General features: G+C 39.8%; 2 protein-coding genes across 8 annotated transcripts in view; both read left to right on the top strand.

Annotated features, from left to right (window-relative positions):
- The window catches only part of rhbdl3 (rhomboid, veinlet-like 3 (Drosophila)), a 56569-nt gene extending 49388 nt beyond the window's left edge, over positions 1-7181 (top strand). For all 6 annotated transcript variants that reach the window (XM_051385319.1, XM_051385320.1, XM_051385324.1 and 3 more), the window contains 3 exons: positions 2989-3089; positions 3780-3840; positions 5002-7181. In XM_051385319.1, coding sequence (XP_051241279.1) covers positions 2989-3089; positions 3780-3840; positions 5002-5273 — 434 coding nt within the window. In that variant the 3' untranslated portion in view covers positions 5274-7181. The remainder of the gene's footprint in view (positions 1-2988; positions 3090-3779; positions 3841-5001) is intronic.
- Positions 7182-10806: 3625 nt separating this feature from the next.
- Positions 10807-19451, top strand: znf207b (zinc finger protein 207, b). 2 transcript variants are annotated; one of them, XM_051384469.1, is made up of 11 exons: positions 10807-10976; positions 11574-11700; positions 11816-11954; positions 12311-12499; positions 14021-14096; positions 14223-14284; positions 14443-14582; positions 14914-15012; positions 17146-17394; positions 17783-17939; positions 18658-19451. In XM_051384469.1, the coding sequence occupies exons 1-11, from the start codon at positions 10936-10938 to the stop codon at positions 18807-18809; spliced, it is 1431 nt and encodes a 476-aa protein (XP_051240429.1). In that variant the 5' UTR covers positions 10807-10935; the 3' UTR covers positions 18810-19451. The 2 variants fall into 2 exon arrangements, with proteins under 2 accessions (XP_051240429.1, XP_051240430.1); XM_051384470.1 differs by lacking the exon at positions 14914-15012 and having other exon boundaries at positions 10808-10976.
- Positions 19452-20768: the final 1317 nt, after the last annotated feature.

Genomic DNA, 20768 nt, shown 5'->3' with positions numbered 1-20768 from the left:
TATTTACCATGGAGCAAAGACTGTATGTCCTTGCTCCAGAACTACTGCAAGGAGTGGGATTATAAATAAATACAGACAAGAGTAATGTTTCCACGTCTCAGGAAATTAACAGTCATTTAATACACTCTCATACACCACCAGCCACACATACCCTCGCTGGACCATAAGCTGATTTTAGAAGTTTGGCTCCACGGAGCCTGACTAAAAAGGAGGTCTGGACATTACAACTGCTACATTTAGAGGTGGAAATCATGAATCACTTTGCTGATTTTAGAAGTTCAGTTCAAAGATTCACAGTCACTGACTTAGTAGTTGTTTGTTAACTTTTTTACCCGTACCAAGCTAAGCAGTCGCATCTCCCTTCAAATGCACTTTATTATACACATCAGTAAGTGAATGTGTCACCATTCATACAGCCGTGACATTCAGCAATGATTATGACTGTCTTCAGTTCAGTTTTACATTCAGTGTGTTTGTGGTCCAAGCTGTTACATTCAGTTCAGATACAACAACAACCAATACAAGTACTGTTTATAAGCACCCTATTTACGACAGCATTATGACACTGTGATTGTTTCTGCGACATTAGCAGACCATTAAGCTTTTAACAAGGAAGTAATGTATTGGGCCTCCCAGCTTAGCTGACAATGACACTCTCAGTCATGAATGAGACGAGCTCCACTGCCAAAAGCTACTGATTCGGTCACTGACAGTCATGACTTGGTTCAGTTTAAAGATTAGTTTGTGAGATTTGTTTGCACATGTGCTGAGCACAATTACAACCATTTAGAATATAGATTTTATGAATACTAGGCCCACTTTGTAAACTTAATCATAAGATCACAGAACTGGAAATATAAAAAGAGAACCTTTGGAGACTCTCACCAATATGATAAATACAATACAACTCCTAAAAAGATCTATATTTTATGCAGCTGGCTGATGAAGACCAGCTAAATCCATCCTCACCATCCATAGCCCTAAAGACTCAAAAAATGGGATTAAAACAAATAACAAATGGCAGTGATACCAAACTGTATATGAGGGTATATGTATATTCTAATGTAAAGTATATATGCGTGCATACGTTTATGTGTTGTGCAAATAAAGTGTATTTGTATTTGAGGTGGGTGAAAATACAGGGAAAGTATAAGACCATTCATCAGCAGCTCCCTGTTCTCTCCAATGCAGCGTGGGCAGTTGTGTCTCATATACTTAGCATCAATAATGTACATAGGTCAGTGCCATGGAGACAAGAGAAGGAAAAGACAAACTGTGAAATGAAGAGTTGATGGAGTGTATGCACAGTGGAGGGAAAGAGCGAGAAAGAATGAAAAAAATAAAGAATAATGAGCAAAAAACGAGAGAGAGTTTGTGTTTGAGTAATTTAGTAGTCCAGCTAAGCTTATTTCTATCTCCTTTTTTCTTGTATCCTGTGCCTTGCACACAGACTGCAGTGAGAACACATTTACTCTGGGGACTCTGTCTCTGAATGTCCTCATATTTAAACTTTTGAATGCTTGAATAGAAATAAATAGAAATGCTTGATTGGATCTTTTGTGCACGCGATGAATTGGTACCAAGGTGCTAAAGAGAGCAATTCCCTGTTAGCAGCAGCCCAGTTTGTATGAATGCATTTGTTTTACATAAAATCACAGCGTGTGCTGGTACAGTATGAGCAGGCTTCTATTCATGAAGGCCTATTTATAATACACCCACGGTAAATAGCGAGTAGCAAAGCAGCCTTTATGCCATTCAGAATAGATGTTTTCAGTGCACAAATGGTCACAGTTTGTACAAAAACAGTTTAAATTAGCCAGTTAGTCACAGTGTCTGCCAATATGATCCTCTAAGGGAAACAAAACAAATTTCCTCCTAAATAGTGGAAGTTTAGACTCATGATTGTAGCATGAGACATATTTCAAACAAACAAACAAACAAACAAACAAAGTATTATATCCTTTAGCACTGTACCACATTACAGAAGATATGCACAAAATATATCTTTCCATATAATCAATATTTTCATAGTAACAGTGGATCCAATGAGTACTTTTATGTGAAATGTGGTACGCAGACTCCTCAGTTTACTTTATCATCCTCCAGCTCATTGTTTAGATTTTTGCCATCAACTTTACTGTGTTGGTTCAGTCTCACCACTCTCATGGTGTCATCTTCAGCAGCTAGCAGATGTTTTTAGCAAAAAAAAGGTCAGCTAAACCCCGCTGTACACTACCTGTACATCACCAAACAGCAGACAGACAAAATTAGCACTTTGCTGATGAACATAGTAGAGAATTAAGCGGGTTAAGATCCAGATATGTGCCTCAGGAGTTAGTGGGGACCAAAAACAGATCTAAAAGGGGAGTGAATATTGGAATTAGGTGGGCAGGAACACAACTCCAAATGAATGCCAATGTTGCTCTGTATCTGCTGGATGTGTAGGCAATAGGCAACTGTTTATTATCAAGTATCAACTTACAGTAAAATGTACTTGTTTTTGCTATGTTTGCAGCTTGTTGGTGCTTCCCAAATATCAATTATTACTGATTCTAAAGTTAATTCTTGACCTTGGACAGAGATGGTTTTCTCAGTTGCTGTTTCCAAGGTCCAGAATGAACCTGGAACCATCTGATCAAATATATCTGATTTTATTTTATCTTAACTACATAAAACTCTAATACCCTCAGTATGTACATTTGTTTCCTCTTGTTTCCCCCTACAACCCCCTGGTCACGATTTCAAATTTGGTTTATATTTCGAAATACAAACCAAACCAGTGATAGAGAACATCCATTCGAGTTGCTAAAAACATTGAGACCATGACGGTTTTTGACTGTAGTCATGATACATTTGAAAACGTGTATTTTTAACTAACTTGATAGTTCCCCTTCCTGGATATCTTGTTGCATTTTTAATGTTTAGTTAATACAACAATGACCTCATGTGTTTATTTACTGAAATCAAGTTCCTTTATCATTACTACAGGATCTCTGGCAGTTTCTGTCACCGATATGACGGCTCCAGTGGTCGGATCATCTGGTGGTGTATACGCTCTGGTCTCAGCACATTTGGCCAATGTAGTAATGGTAAGTTTTTGTGTGTGTGTGTGTGTGTGTGTGTGTGTGTGTGTGTGTGTGTGTGTGTGTGTGTGTGTGTGTGTAGATGATTATCACATCACTGAGTTGTCCTGTCACTGTAGCGCAGTGCCACAGCATCAAAGCAGCTACTTTGGGGCCCAGCAGGTGCTGCTCCAGCTACAGATGCCATACATTCTTCACAGTCACTATCAGTTTGTCTTTTTCCCAAAGACCACTAAGTGTGTGCACAAGTTTATGTCCACATGTGACAAAATCCCATCTCTCTGCATTCTGACATCTATATCTGCTCTATTCAGTCTAAACTCCTCATCCTGTGGGTCATCAAGCAGAAGGCACTCAGGTGAACCTCTATTAATAGGGTACTAATATGTACCCCGCCAGATCCTCATAGCATTCTTGGGGTCAGGGTGGAGGAGTTTGTCCTCCTCCTCCCCAGCTGAAATCATATTATCTAACACAGCAAGAACAGATTGGGGGTCAGAATGTCTCTGGGGCTTTTCAAAATTGTCGTGAATTGAGACAAAGTGCGAGATCTCATGTCATTTCATGTCAGCATGTGTGTGTATGTGTCTGAGGAGGATGTGACTTTCTAGCACAGTTTGTTTTGTCTTAATCGTCAGAACTTGTAGAAAATGTCCTTATGAATTCTCCATCCTCTCTTCCTCTCTCTTTCTGTAGAATTGGTCGGGAATGAAGTGTCAGTTCAAGTTATTCCGGATGGCCATGGCTCTGGTTTGCAGTAAGTCTGAATAAAGATGCCACATTCCTCTTTAACCTCAGTTTAATCTGCTTGTGATACTATAACATCTCCAGAATTTAATCTCACAGCAAATGTCCCTTATTAGAGAAATATGATTTTGCTCCAAAGGCAACAATATAATACTTTTTGGGAGTGTACCTCCAGCATATAGAGGATTTCTAACTATGCAGACTCACTGAGCGTGGCGATACAAAGTTCAACCCTATTCATTTTTTATGTGACATATTTGCAAGGCAGATTGCAGGCCTGGAGATTTTTCTCCCAAAGAACTGAAGAAGAATAAAATATTAATGCTATTGTGGGTTAGAAATGATTCTTTACCTGCTGTGAATACATGTTTGTGGAGGAGATGATTATTATTACTGTTTCTGGCACCTTTTGTACGTCACTTGCCTCCTCGATTACAGATACAAAGTGCTGCAGGGCACAAAGTCAAGTAAAATTGTGGGTTGCTTACTGACAATGTAATGTAATATTAAAAGGACTATAATGTCTAGTGGGAACCTCCCCAGTTTTATTTTAGTTGAGATCATTTAGTTGGCTAGTCTGTTAGTCTGTATCCTAACCACAAGATGTGTTCTTCTTGACCCATATTGTTCAGTAGAGATGTGGCTTTGAGCCAGGAATTTCAGGAATATGAAAAGCTTTTATCAGCGCAAACCTTATCCTTTTCAGCCTTGTTTGGATTTAGTCATTTTATTGATTTTTTATTCTGTTAAAAGATCTGCTCAGACAAAACTATTTCTCCACTGGATTTATGGATAGGTTTACAATAATTCAAATCTGTCTTTAATACTCAGGTGCCCATATGAACATGAATACAGTTTGATGTAATCATTCCATACTGGCAATTAAAGGGTCCCTTCATAATGGGCTATATAGTTTGTACAAAATTCCCTCCTTCTGTTACTATCCTTCCACTGCAGCCCAGCATGGAAACACTAAAGGGATGCTGTATTACCGATCCTGTAAAATCTTCTTTGTTGTCATGGGCTCTATGGCCCAGTTGTTGTTAACTGTAGTTCTTCTACTTTATGGCAGATATTGCTTTATTACATTTTGATAAGTGCAGTAGTTGTCAGGTCCATACTTACACCTTGATAATATATGTTTTTTCTCTGTCCCGCTGTCTGGTTACAGTGAGTGTGGAGTTTGGTCGGGCGGTGTGGCTGCGGTTCTACCCTCCGGCCTTCCCTCCGTGCCCCAATCCCAGCTTCGTGGCTCACCTAGGAGGGGTGGTGGTTGGTCTGACGCTGGGTGTGGTGGTCCTCCAAAACTACGAGCAGCGCCTCCAGGAGCAGTCCCTGTTTTGGATCTTCTTCTGTGTCTATACCTTGTTTGTGCTCTGTGCTGTCTTCTGGAACATCTTTGCGTACAGCTTGCTCGACGTGCGACTGCCTCCGCCACCGTGACTTGCTTAATGGAGGCAGGCAAGACACTGTATCCCCTTTGTTCCTCCATCGGTAGATGCTTGACCGCCTGGCTGGGTGAGTCAACTCAGCCCCCATATTCGGAGCTTCATCGCAGGGTGATCAGAGTTGTCTGACAGCCACTATCCTCCTGCATCCAGTGCTCTGATGCAGGGAGGAACCTGACATGCATCAGCCCTTGCTGCCGCTCCCATCATACCTTTCTCAGCCCACCTGCTACCTTTTTCGGGTTAAGCCTTACCATCATTCCCGCTTACCATGCAAGCTAACCTCCATCTGCCCTTTGTCTACATTTCTGCTGGACGTTTGTCTCAAGAGTATCAGCCAGTGAGATGTTTGTTGGCAACACTTGTGTTGACAAATGAGAAGCCTCGGATCTAACACAACAGGAACAAGCAGGAGCAGTCCTGTCCACATGGCTTAGCCTTCTCTGCCTCTTCCTCTTCAATCCAACGGTGCCTTCTCACAGAGACGTCAGACTGATGAAAGTATTTCTGCACAGTTGCCTCTTGTGTAGGGTGACAGCAGTAAAACCCTGCAGTACAAACCATTTTCAGGCAGAGAAGTTCCTAAAAATCCTGTAATCTGTCTGCACCCTCATCATCCGTTAATGAAGAGCAAGGTCATATGAGAATTTAGGCTTAGTTGGTGTTTTGTCATCGTTGCAAGCAGCTCATACGCATGAGAGGTTTAGATTAAGCAGACAGCAGGATATAGAGAGAACATGGAGTATATAGTCTACAGCCACCTTCAATAGTTGTTATGAATTTACCTTTGAGGGAAAGTGTGGGTTACTATTCAGTGTTGCCTTCAGCATTTGGCACTTCCCCAGAGAAGGATTAATTTGTGTTCAGCTTCGTTTGAACCTCAAAATTGTGTCTTCTACTTTTTGTGTGTGTGACAATTGTACCATTGTGTGTACATATAAAAAAGAAGCAGAAGTGCCATTCAGACTTTAAGCTTTCAAAAATGATGCCAAAACATTGCTATGCGCACCAGGGGAAGAGCACGTCCCCTTACAAGAATTACTTTTGTGTAAAAAAGATGAAATCTAATTTTGTGTGTAAGGAGTCAGTCGAATGTAACAGAAAATGTTCATGATCTTTAAAGAATCTCTCACTGACACCCTTGGGACAACCCAGAGTTGCAGTCAAATTCTTGTATTTTCTTTTGTCCTCTCAGGGCATTTGCAGAGATTTTGCGATGGGTGAAAATTGCAATGGAGTGACTTTTATTTATTGATTGGTGAGTTGGTAAATTAAGAACAGTGGGATTAAACTAAGAAAAAAGTTCACTAATGAGGACAGCTGGGCCATTCTGAATAAGTCTAGATTTTTTTTTCTATTACCAAGCATAGAAGAGGACACATGCCTGACCTCGACTACATCCGGGCTGGGGTTGTCTCACTCTCACATCAGGAGGCAATGGGGGCAAGAAATAAATCAATGCTCTCTCATTAGTCACAAAAGAAATTGTTAATTGATCGAACCAGGACAGAAAATGACCCCAGCCCTGAGCTGTAAGTCTCAAACTGTACTGTACTTTAACCTCATGTTACACTGGTAACTGCTTCGCACAAACATTATTATGATGTAATTATATACAGCTTAATATTTTAACATGCATTTGCTGTTGATTTCTTTTTTACTTGATGATATTGGTATGTTGTGTAAATTGTTTGGTCGGTCTGCATTGTGATATGTTAGCTATATCCTGTATGTATTCTATTTAAAAATTGGTTAAAGATGGTCTGGGGTTGTACATAATAAGGGCTATGACACAAAAATGAGTGAGGGGTAAATCGCTGATAATATTTTAACATTGTGCATATTTTGTAGATTTGATATGTACATACTTGAGTACATTAAACAGTTTTATACAGAAACAAAATATGATTTCTTTTGATTTTTGTCCTCTTTTATGTTGTCTCATTAATGTCTATTTATCTGTACTTTGGTTAATCTGACTGCCCTATATACAGGCAACAGTACTTTTCATGTGATTTAGCTTTTTAGCAAGAAGAAATTCGAGGAAAAAAACAGAATGTGCTAAGTGTGCTGGTCATTTTTCTTGTGTGAGTGGTTACAAATGCATGTTTCTGTGCATGTGAATGAAGGTTTTCAAGCATAATAAGTCCACTTGTCTGGCTCAAAAACCTCATTGTGTTCGCACATGCTCTCTCATACGTACACCAGTTTTATTCAAGATTCAGAGACAGGAATTACCCCCCATTGTGCAAAAAAAAGTGCTCAAACCAAGCAGGTCTGCAGCCTTTAAACTAGATTAGCTTCAAACTCCAAACCCAAAGTACACGTCAAAGTGATCAGTGAAATGTTCAAGCTTACCAGAATCAGCCATAATTCATTCAGAGGAGGATCCTTTAAGCTGTCAGTGAACATCCTCTCTGTCTAGCCGGTACAACCATATGGAGAGTAGTGGTTTTGAAGGCATACAATGAAAAATTCATTAGGCGGCCAAGGAAAGCCGCTTCACTTGTGTTTCCCCTTCATAAATCTCCAATTTCGGAGGAAATCATTCACCTTGGTGAGAAAGAGAAGGCAAGTGAAGCTGTGGGGAAAGAAAATCTGTCTGAATGCATTTGTAGTGTCTCTGCCTCTATGCTGCCTCCTGAGAGCAACACTTGTTACAATTTGGCCCTGTTTTAATATGCACTTCACATCTTTTCAGGTACACGGAAGAAGCGGGACATAAATTGACAGATTCTACTCTGATGAATAATTATTACCAATGCTTCTAGCTAGATTATGGTGTGAAAGTGGCATTGTCGGTGTACTACTCATCCATTTTGTCATCTTATTCTGTCAGCCTGTGATTTGTGTGTAATTTATGCAGTGTATTTTATGTGTGTTTATGCACATGTGTGGAATTAATATAGTCAGTAAGAATACAATTATTTTTGCTCTTACTATTTTTGACATTAAGTGGTGGTTGATCAGTGAACACTGGACTGTGCCTTGGCTAATCTCGTTTTATGACACTATATGGCCAAAAGTATGTTACACCAATATGTGACTTTAAATGTCTCATTCTATAACTATAAGTAAATATACAATCTCCACTATCCATGGCTGCCGGGGATGTGTTCCAATACAGCCTCATTAGCGAGGTTGTTGACATAATTTATCAAAGTACCCAAAGGCACTATTGCCTATGTTTGGGGGGGAAAGGCAGTAAAAGTTCCCACTTGGATTCCCCTGTGGTAGATAAAGTACCCTCTAAGTTGGCCCAATGTGCTGATACATGATAAAGGGCCCTCTGTGGTGCCCTTCCAGAGGAGAAAACATGATGCAGTGCACTAATGGGCGCACTGAAAATGAAAAGAAATCATGATGCAGAGCTATACATGCTTCCCTACATGCTAGAAAGGGACTGGGACTGTTTCACCATAAATGCATCACGACTTTCTGTGCACTGGTGCCCTACCTCATGTAGCTGGTGCCCTTTTTATTTTGTTCGCCCCTGCCCCTCAGACAGCCTGCCTGCAGCCCAGCCCAAACCTGAAAAAAATAAAAATAAAATAATAAGCAGAAAAAGGTTTGCCTTATGTAATTTTGTACAGAATGTAAAAGTCAAATCACAGATTCGATGCCAAACGTAGCTGTGATACCAAGGCACAAGACCCAGTTTCCATTCCTGCAACGTTGTCTCCATCAAGCGGACACTGACGACATAACAAGTTGCAACAGTATGTATGTGCAAAGAGATCTTGCGAGGTCAGACAGCACCCCCACTGCTATTGGACTCACCACCCACACAGTGCCCGGAAAGGTGTAGAGATAGATAGCTGGAGTGAAACAGCGCAGCGTCAACCCTGCCAGAGAGATAAGTAAACAAGGCCACCAAGTTGCCGGGCGGTGTTAAACATCTCTTTGTACCTGATTAAACGGATCATTTGCAATTCATACCTTGAATATCCGATGACATGCTTTAGGGAAGCCAGAAACGATATAGGCCTAATCTAATTGAGAGCTACCGTTTAACACAGTGACGTTTGACAGGACATGCTGTAGTAAAGTCCACAGTGACTGCAGCTTAGCCACCTTGCAGGCACTTAACACACACCGTTCATTAGTAATCGCACATTTGTTTTGCTGTTTTTGGCCTTTTATGTAATCATATGATATAAAATATGAGGTATGATATTCTAGAAAAACAAGGTAGAATGTATCGCTATTCTCTCTATATACAATATTAAATATACTGGGGTTTATTTTTGGGTTTCTCCAGTGCGTTTACACAATAAGAATAAATAATACATAAAACAAGAACAAAGACAGTAGAGTGAAAATTTTATTAAAATTGTATTAAGTCCAGTAAAGTTATATAGATATATATAGTTATCTCTCTTTTTTTTTAAACTCTTTTATTTGAACATGCTTTCTTTTTAGACGGATGTTTTTATGTCATGAAGTGTTTCCTATATATTGAATGTACACCTGTACTGGAGTGGGGGCCCACAATTAGAAGCCTGTAGGAAAACCAATAATGTAATAATAGAAACTCTGTGAAGAGATCTAACCTGGCCTGGTGGTATTATATTATGGTGGTTTTATAATATGATAACTCTTTGTAACACTTCCCTCTGGCAGGAGGCTGTGGTCCATCAGGACCAAAACCTCACGCCACTAAAACAGTTTCTTTCCATCTGCAGCTGGCCTCATTAACAAAGCCCGGAACCCCCTTTGACACTGACTCTTTACCCTCCCTCTATATATGCAATTCATTAATGCCCTCCCGTCTTCTGCACAGTTTTCTTTCTTTCTTAGCTTATTTATTTATATTTTAAAAGTACGTTGGTTTTCTGTGTGATTTTTGTGTGATTTGTATATGTATATTTGTATTTTTTATGCACCACAAACCAAGTCACATTCCTCGAAGGTGTAAAAACCTACTTGGCAATAAACAATTCTGATTCTGATTCTGATTCTGATGATATTATGATCATAATAATATAATCATTATATAGATATTGTGTATATATATTACAGTATGTATGTATGCACACCTTGCACAGGCTGAATATATGACACATGTTTACATTATATCAATATTACTGTATAATATCTATGTGTATACATGTATATCTGTTCAGTCATCATATTATATATACATATTATTATTATATTATTATAAATATTATCATCATTATATACTGTAATAACAATAACACTACCATCATATCATCATTACTATTACCACCATCTTGCAACTACAACTCTTTGCACCTTACCTACCTATTTATATTTTTTATCTTTTCTAAGTATTTTATTCTATTGTTGTATTTTATTTTATTTTAATGTACCTGGCTGCTATGACGACCCACTTTCCCTTCGAGGATTAATAAAATCTATCTATCTATCTATCTATCTATCTATCTATCTATCTATCTATCTATCTATCTATCTATCTATCTATATCTTATCACGTCTCTAAACCTATGGGGGCGTGTCTGCGGCATGACGTCAGCGCTCTGCGTAAGCGACACTCCTGCTGTGTCCACTACAACTTCCTCCAGCTAAGCGCCATTTTCGGCGTTGTCACGGGACTACAGCATGCTGTTGTCAAAAAGATAATAAGACTAGTGTTTTGCGTTGTGAGACCTCTTTTTCAGTATTCCTTCAAAATGGGACGAAAGAAGAAGAAGCAGATGAAGCCATGGTGCTGGTATCCTTGTGACTGAATGACGAAATGCCGACGTAGAAAGGCTAGATGCTACACGTTAGCTTGACAAAAGGAAGGCCTGAGCTAGCCTCACCGTGAGGTCTTCTTTCGGCTTATAGGCTAACGTTAGCTTAACAATTGGGTCATTGGAGGCTAGTAAATCATCAATTTTATCCAGTCTGTATGTGAAATATGTAAAACATTTGCAGTCTAGTACCTATAACCTGTTACTCAATAGTAGATTGCGTTGAGTTCACGGGATTGCTTAGAGGAAGCTGACAACTGAGCTAGCTCCGTTCCGATGTTCGCTATCGTTAGATAACCTGTGAGCCGTACACTGACTATTAGTGCATCCAGCGTCAAGGGGAATTAATCGTTGTTTTTTTCCCCCCCGTGTTGTTGTGTAACCTTACAGCTTGTGCTGCCCAGTCGTTGATCTACATTGGGATGGAGACTACGCCACAGAGCTAGTCAACAACAATAGTGTTGTTTTGGTTATTTTCATGTGATTCTCTGCCGTGGTGAACTTGAGTGTTGCGTGGTGTATTTATTTTGTGTTTTTCTCCTGTTTCCAACATAATCCTTAACTCCTTACTAAAGGTACTGTAATCGAGACTTTGATGATGAAAAGATCCTCATTCAGCATCAGAAGGCTAAGCATTTTAAATGCCATATTTGCCACAAGAAGTTGTACACTGGTCCAGGCTTGGCTATTCATTGCATGCAGGTGGGTTCCTTGTTCTGCTTTACTTCCTGAGTTTTACTGGAAACAACAGAGTGCATACTGAACATACTTTGCTTAGTAGGACAGTTTGCACTTGCTCACTTTGAATGTGTTTCAGGTACACAAAGAGACAATCGACAGTGTACCGAATGCAATTCCTGGAAGAACAGACATCGAACTTGAGATCTATGGTATGGAGGGCATTCCAGAGAAAGACATGCAGGAAAGAAGGCGAACGTTAGAACAGAAATCACAAGGTTTGTACATTTCCATGAACTCTTCTTGGCAATTTGAGTAAAAGCACAATGATTGTATCTTTGTATATGCTTTGCTTAGATGACAGAATTAAATATTTTCCAATGGTATTGCTGTAAGGTGAAGGGAGTTTCCTGGGAAGTAGCATTATGTAATGAGAGCCAGTGGAGCACGGTGCTTACAGTGCACTGTACATTTTAGGGTATCCCATCTTGGTTAATTGTATATTCTATAACTTTATTTCTAAAAGACTGTGTGCTTACATTAAAACCAATCCACTATTTATTTATTTAGTAGAAGCTGGGTTAATTAACATTCAGCATTACCTTAAGTATGACCATCACCTTTCTGCTTTCAGAGAGTCAAAAAAAGAAATCAAACAATCAGGACGACTCTGATGATGACGACGATGACGATGATGAAGCAGGACCCTCAGCGCAGCAGGTTGCTGGAGTCCAGCCCCAGGCAAGCTACGCTGCTCCAATGGCCCAGCTTGGGATGCCTCCTGTGGCTGGTGCACCTGGGATGCACCCTGGAGGATATCAAGGCAAGGATCTCACGCTATACGTTGGGAATTAATACTGACTCAACTTAACAAAATGCTCATACGTTCACTTTGAGTTAGACCATTATACTCGTTCAAAGCTCAAATATGAAGAATCTTCGCTCACTCTGTCAGGCACTCCGAAAGAACTTGTAAATTAATGGCAGGACTTATTTTGTGTCTTCAAAATATCTGTAAAGACATTTGAGGAGGATACAGATGGATGTGTTACTGTAGGATTAGAGTTGTAAATTATGGGACATTGATCTTTTGAATGTGACAACCATGTGCAAAACCATGACCTGGTTCCACATCTGATAATTAGGTACAGGGCTCCAGAATTATGCGACCAAAATTTTTAAGTGTGCGACTAATAATTTTTCAAGGTCGCACTTGTGCACCTGGCGCTGCCCGGGTGAAAACATAAAATAAAATTTCGCAAGCGCATCATCTCTGTGTTCTCGTGTGACCGAACTCACACACTCATGGTAGGATGATATTGTGTCCTAAACCAATAAGAGACAGAGCTTGGGCGGGTCTTTGCCTTTGATTGGCTGTGGTCCTGTTCACTAAATTGTGTGTGTTTAAAAATTGCCGAGCCCTGGTCCTTCGGCGACAGCATCAGACTCGGAACCAGAGCAGGAAACAACTGAGTCTGGGATAGAGCCCGGCTCCGAGACCCAAATTAAAAAGGTCAAAATATATTCCTTCAGACAGGACTGGCTGAAACAATTTCCCTGGCTGAGGTACAACAAAGGACGTAACGCAATGCACTGCGTGTACTGTCAGGAGTGCTGTCAGAATGTGGCCGGAAATAGTGCATTCGGGAGCGGGTCAACAACGTTTCATATCAAACTTTTATTTGGAAATGTTTTATTTTGCTTAGTGTTTTAGTTTGAAATTTAGTTTCAATTTCAGTGAAGCACTTTAAACACTTTATTTTTCTATTTTTATATAATTGTGCTTCAAATAAAGAGCAAGAGCATAAAAAGCATTTCTCTACACCTTATTCTTGTTTAAAAATCATTCACATTATTTGAAAGTTATGGAGAGTAATTAAAAAGGTGACCTTATGGCGTTAAAGGCGACGCAATGAAAAATTTGGGTGCACCTACATTTTGTGCTGGTGCACCAAAAAAAAAAAAGTTAGGCGCACCAGTGCAACCAATGCAAAACGTTAGTCTGGAGCCCTGAGGTAGTATAGTTGTCAGCTTTTCTGTTTTTGAGCATGTCTTAATCACATCTCTGTTTTAGTCCTAATCTATGGCTTCAAATACATAGTTATATACCTGAACCACACACTGCTGTTGCTGTGAAGCGTCCATAGTGCCAGTAGGTTCTGACCTGCTATCTGATAACAATGTAGCAAAACTTGGTACAAGAAACTGTCTAGATATAGCAGGAAAAGGCTGTATAGGTTGTTTTGTTATATGTTCAGTTGCCTAGGTGTGTAGCTTCCTGTTTTGGGTGATTTAGTGTTGAGTTACTGGTAAACAAAACATTTCTTCTGGCTCATTGTTACAGGAATGCCTCCAATTATGCCGGGCGTTCCTCCCATGATGCACGGCATGCCTCCTGCCATGCATGGAATGCCACCAGGGTAAGAGTACTCTCGTTGACTGTGTTGAATGATACCATATCAGATTCAAGGCTAATTTCTGTTGTTTTCATATATAAATTAGATAGTGACTCCTAATCATCATTATCATACATTGCCTTTTTGCAGCATGATGCCAATGGGCGGAATGATGCCTCCCATGATGCCAGGCATGCCCGGTTTACCCCCCGGTGAGTTGTTAGACACTTTAATATCCATTTGATGTAAGTTGACTGAAAAATTGGTCATGATCCTTCTGTGCACTCTGCTTGCTTATTTTGCCTCTTCATGTTTTTATTGTAATGATGTAAGAAGGATTATTGGACCTTTTTTTTGTTTGATTGTTCAGGAATGCCACCTCACATGGCTCCAAGGCCAGGGATGCCCCACATGGCCCCAGCCCCCGCAGCAGGAGCGATGCCCAGTCGACCGGTAGCACCAGCGGCCCAGCCCGCCGTCACCAAACCCCTCTTCCCCAGTGCAGCACAGGTGGGTACCGGCCAATGTTTCTGTAAGCCTGTCCCCTTATTCAAGGTAGATAGTTGTCTGCATTTTATCCTTCTATATGGTTTCTTACCAACAAAGCACTCTATAATACACGTTTTATTTCCCAAATCATTCATTTCGGATGTTCCGTTTCCCGTATTTCCTATAGTCAGCTGTACCCCTTTTTTCTGTCTTTCACTCCCCATTTCATTTGTTTATTTATTTTTTAAATCAGTGTCACTATTATATAGTAAGGTTTGTTCTCATAGTTGAATTTAGATTATGTGGACATGTTACATGCCAATGCTGTGATCTCCTTTCCACCATGCTGCAGATGGGCTCTGGTGTTCATAGCAGCACAGCAGCTGTTTCCTCTCCACCTGCAGACCTTCAGTCTGTCTCCTCCCAGCCTCCCTTTCCTAACACGCCACAAGTATGCTCACAGTCAGGACTTTGACTTGGACTGTGGCAGCTGCATGTTGCTTATTTATTAACTCTGCCTGTAAATTTTGTTGTAAACTAGGCTCATTACTGACAGCATTTGCCTTGTAAGCCTACTTGTACATCAAAGTGAGCACGTTGGCCACAATGTTTGTGTCAGAGGATAATTATCCGTGACAATAGCTGTGTCTGTGAGCTTTATCGTTGTGCATGTGCTTTAATTAACAGAGAATGAGGCATAGCAATGGATTTACATGGCTCTTATTTTGCATCATCCACCCCTCCTAACCCCTTAAGCATGAATTCAGAAACACTTTTTCATTTTCCACAATCTGAATTCTTTGTCTGTTGATTAGTACTGTGCTGTACTCTTTTGAGTTTCATCCAATAATTAATTTACTATTCTAGATTAGGGTTGCAAAGTTCCGGGAATTTTCAAAGTTGGAAACTTTCCATGGGAATATATGGGAATTAATGGGAATATATGGGAATTAATGGGAATAAACTGGATATTTTTAATACATAACCCATTGCTATTAACCTATTTGGGTTAATTGTATTGTACGCATATAACCATAGCCATAGTAAATCAAAGAGAGCATGCAAGCTACCATCATATGTTAAGCTAAAGGTCAATGGTTTGGGCTACTACTTATGGTGCTATCCATTTGTCTCGTAAATCCCCCGCCAGAGTTGTTCTGCTGCGAGAACGTGACGTAATTGCCTGGCTTGTACCACTTACAGCGTTCCATTTGTCTTTGGGCATTACGAGTCGGAAAGAACATGGACGCCACCAGTGCAGCAGCTGTCTTGTTATTGCTTCTGGCTCATCTAAACAAGCTCAATGTGAAATAATGTTTTTCTACAGAAACACTAACATTTCAAGTAATTCCATTATTGCAAGTCTTACATTTCAATAATATTTTGCCATTTTCGCCAACAAGTGCTGTGGCGTTCGTCTCGAGCCACCAGGGGCAGTGGCAGGCTGGTGTTATTGTTAGCTACATTAGCCTATTTAGCAAACCAGCTAGAAAACAAAACTTTACATTGTATTGCACGCACAGCAACACCGTGCAATGCATAAATTGGTGACTGGACTAAAGCAGCAATGTAAACAAGAGCATTTAAAATCGACATTAAAATGACCAACGTAATCCAATCCAACTTTATTTGTTAAGCACTTTAAAACAACCAAAGTTGACCAAAGTGCTGTACAGGAGAATAAATAAGACATCATAAATAAAAGACAGCTCACATGAGGCGCAAAATTAGATATGAAATACAACAATAAAATGAAAAGACATAAAACATGAGTAAAAATAATAGCCATGCAATAAAAAGCAATCAAAATAAGAAATGAAATCAAGTAAATAAAGTCGACATCTTACTAGGTGTCAAAGGCCACAGAGAAGAGATGGGTTTTAAGACGGGTTTAAAAAACAGAGAGAAGAGGCCTGTTTAACTTGCAGAGGCAGATCATTCCATAATTTAGGAGCAGACACAGCAAAGGCACGCTCCCCTCTTAGCTTCCGCTTAGTTTTAGGCACACTCAGGAGCAGCTGATCATCTGACCTGAGTACAAATACAAAGACAATACATTTCAATATTGTATGAATTACCCAAATTTTCCAGTTAATTCTCCTAAATTCCCATTAATTCCCATGCAAGTTTCCAAATTCGAATATTTCCAAAATGCCTCAGCTTATCTTTCCATGGAAAGTTTCTGGAAATTTACTGGAAGATGTCCGCCCCTTTGCAACCCTATTCTGGATACAAAGGATTTAACACGTTTTTAAGATTTAAAATGTACACCCCAGTTAAAAATAAATGGTGTAATTGTATATTGGGATAATGTAATTCACAAATCAAATTGATATATAATCTAAATGCTACCAATATTTCACTAGATTCCTGAGTGACCAAATCATGAATAAAAATGTAACTTTGAGTCTTTAATAACTGCACATTCTTAAATGTTGGGGGAGGTTGTATTTCTCTGTATAATTTATGCAATGTTGCAAAGGTGTAATCCATAGACTTTTATGTCCTAAAAGGTTTTTGTTTTTTAAGAAAGCATCAGTTTGGACTCTTCCCAGTCAGTTACCTGTATTGTGTCTTTGCACAGGCCCAGCAGAGCACTTCAGGAGTTGCAGCTTCAAATGTCCACAGTACAGCCGCCTCCGACCCGCCCAAAGCAACATTCCCAGCCTACACCCAGCCCTCTGTCTCCTCTTCCTCTTCCACATCTGTTTCTTCTAACCCCTCTAGCAGCACTGTGGCCAAACCCCCAGCCACAGTGACCAATAAGCCTGCCACCCTCACCACCACGAGTGCAACTAGTAAGTTGATCCACCCTGATGAGGATATCTCACTGGTAAGTTGCTTGAGCTTTCTATTTTGCCCTTTTCACAGTAAGTAATGACTGATACATATAATAGTGCATACAGAAAGGAATGGGTTGGTGTAGTATTTGAGAGTCAATCATGTATCGAATATCACTATCATAAAATTATATTTTTATGGAATGTGTGCTAAGTGTAAAATGGAGCCGTTAGATTGTATTTCCTTACTCTTAGTAGTTTCTCTCTTGTGGTTATGTTTAAGGATGATTCTGAACTTGAATGTCCTCAATGTGAAATCAGGGCACGCCAACATTGGTACCCAGTTCCTCATCATTTTGTGTTTTTATCTTTGTACTGTAAGGGGCATAACAGTGTTTCTTTAGTCTGAGTGTTTGCTTTGTATGTTCTGCCTGCCAACAGGAGGAGATGAAGGCCCAGTTGCCCCGTTACCAGCGTCTTATACCCAGGCCGGGTCAGGCCCATGCGGCTGCTCCCCCAGTGGCGGCTGTAGGCAGCATAATGCCCCCACAGCAAGGCATGCCACCACAGCAGCCTGGCATGAGGCATCCCATACATGGTAAGAAAACGCTTGTTAGGATATCGGTCTGTGTTGTGATTTTTGGTCCTTTTGGTTAATGCATCTGCATTTCTTAGTGCAGTATTTGTCATTTTATGAGCACAGACAGTCGTTCATTCTTTCTAAATGTTGTGTACCTTCAACACAAGTGTATATTTAACAGGGGTAATATAGTGATTTCTATATTTATTGTTTATTCTTCAACTTTGATATGTCTGACAATGTGAAGCAAAGTGTAGCTTTTATAAACGTTGCCTAATTTTTTGTTAATGTGATGAAACGTTGCAATAATAAAAATGTGCAATAAAAACTAAAACGTATGGGACACTTTGCCGCTCCTTAAGCCGCCCAGGGTGCTGCAGCACTGACACAAGGAAGTACTTCTCTAGGCCTAAAAAAAGAGTGAAACATCTTGAAGTCGCCTTGTACAAATCTGTGTGTGTGTGTGTGTGTGTGTGTGTGTGTGTGTGTGTGTGTGTGTGTGTGTGTGTGTGTGTGTGTGTGTGTGTGTGTGTGTGTGTGAAATTGAAGGCGTTTTCTGACATTATTTAAAGAGGGCTTGTTGAAGCTAGTCACATTTCTCTTTAATTACTTGATATTAAATACACATTTATCGATTGAGATTAATTTATACAAGCTACAGTTTTCACCTCACCTGTTGAATCTGTTTACAATTGCAGCATTAACACACAGTCTGCTCTCCCTGTGTCCTCTGCAGCTCAGTATGGGGCTCCTCCTCAGGGCATGCCAAGCTACATGCCTGGAGGGATGCCTCCATATGGGCAGGGTCCTCCTATGGTTCCCTCTTACCAGGGAGGCCCTCCCATGGGCATGAGGCCACCCGTCATGTCTCCGGCTGGACGCTACTGAAGCAGCAAAGCAGCCACCACATTAGGTTTGAAGTTAACACCTTTCTCTCATCCATTTTCAAACCTAGCTGCAAGCAAAGAGCAGTAAGACCAGTGATGGCGAAGACCAACATTATTTGTTAGAACACGTGGACATTAAATGTAACATCTTTATTGGAAAACACCACATAAGTTCCTGAAAACTATTTTGTTGTTATTTGATTACATGTGAGGATATATTTTTCCCCCCCCTAGGTTTCACTCAGGTTAATAGAAGTGAAGTGTGTTAAAATGATTCATATTTCTTTTGAAGCTGCTGGAGTTACATGAACGTACCAACTCCTTACAAAGGCAAGTTTCTCTTGTAAACATTTGTTTTGATTTTATTTTGTTTTTTTGTTTTTTTGTTTTTTTTGTAAATTGATTGAGGCCCTCACAGCATGCTTAAGTGCTGTTGGACTTGCGTCCCCAACCTTGGTTGGTGAGGGTCTCAGTGATGAAAATGATTCCAACTAAGTAGTGTTACAAATTCTGACTCATCAGTCTCTAGCTTTATTCTTATTTCAGGTTTGTTTTTAATATTTCCTGGTCAAAGAGGGTACCTGTATGCATCCTTTGTAATGTTTTATGAATCTGTTGTAATAAAATTCATCTTGAAATCCAACGCTGGTTTGTCCTGACGTACGTGGAGGTGAGTCATGAAGGTTTGTACTGGTGTTGTAATTCTTGACATCTTACGGTACTTTTTAACTACGGGATTCATCAGGTATTTAAAAACCAAGTTTGCCATCATCAGAGTACACCTTACATTGTCATTGTCAAAAGGCTGGATATTAAAGTACAAACTGAACTGAAGATTTGGTGTGCTTAAACCTTGTGCACCACCAGCCTAAAACAAAGATGTTGGCCAACTTCTGGTTCAGAATACTGCATGTTACCTCATTATAACGATGGAAAAAACTGCAGATTAAATTCTGATACGTAGATTTACTGTAGCACACGTACACAGCAGTGAAAGAAACTAAACTTCAGTCCTGATTCATTAACTTTTTTTTTTTTTTCTGTACATGCATACCAGTACTTAAAACATGCATGAATGCTATAATGTTAGTGTTTGTAATTTCTCATAGTCAAGCCCCCATAATGCACTACAGGGGAGCAAGCAAAACCACAAACCCAGCAATGCAGCAGCTCTGTTAAATTCCAATTTCTGTGAAGCTCAGTTGTCAGTTTTTTAGATTGAAAGTTGATTAATGCTTTACATTCATTCTTTGAAGTACAAGGTTGGTAATGTATTTATTTTAGAGTCAGTACATATTGTTGATTGACTGATGAATCAGAAATTCAGTGGTTATCAAGTTAATTGATTTAGTTCTGTGTAACTTCCCAATGGTTGCCAGATGCTAAATGGAAAATGAGTTATGATTTACATTAGCAGGTCCCTTAACTGCCAGGGTGAAGGAATCATGAAGGAACAAATAGTCACAAGGAGACCATCAGTACTGATGGCACAATAGTACTTCAAACGATGGCTTAAGAATGACCTTAAATCAACACCTGTGAGCATTTCAAGGGAAAATATTTTAGATTGGCGTTTATGGCAGGGCTAGTTTGTATTGCTGGTTGGTTTTGTGTTTTGTCCATCCTTTCTATTCTTAAAAATAAACCTGATTGATTGTGCAGAGATGTAGACAGCAAGTCTGTAATGCACATTGATGGATAATAAAAAAAAGGCAGTGCAAGAAATCTGTATTTCCTCTGCCCATCTCACTTACTGCTTTGTATTTGTTTTTGTTGTCTGTAGCCCATCCATATCAGCCTTAAAACCCACTCAGCTGGCATGACAGGTCAGTTAAACCCAGTAAGTACCTGATCTTTATTATAGTGTGGGTCTGTCCTGTACAACTGGATGCTAGGCTTTGTGTTTCATGATGTGTTTTAGTTAGAGTATGTCATTCAAATGTATAAGATAAATGACAAC

This window comes from Dicentrarchus labrax, unplaced genomic scaffold, assembly GCF_905237075.1.
Source record: "Dicentrarchus labrax unplaced genomic scaffold, dlabrax2021, whole genome shotgun sequence".
Lineage (NCBI taxonomy): Eukaryota > Metazoa > Chordata > Actinopteri > Moronidae > Dicentrarchus > Dicentrarchus labrax.
This window is presented reverse-complemented; position numbering and strand designations above follow the sequence as displayed.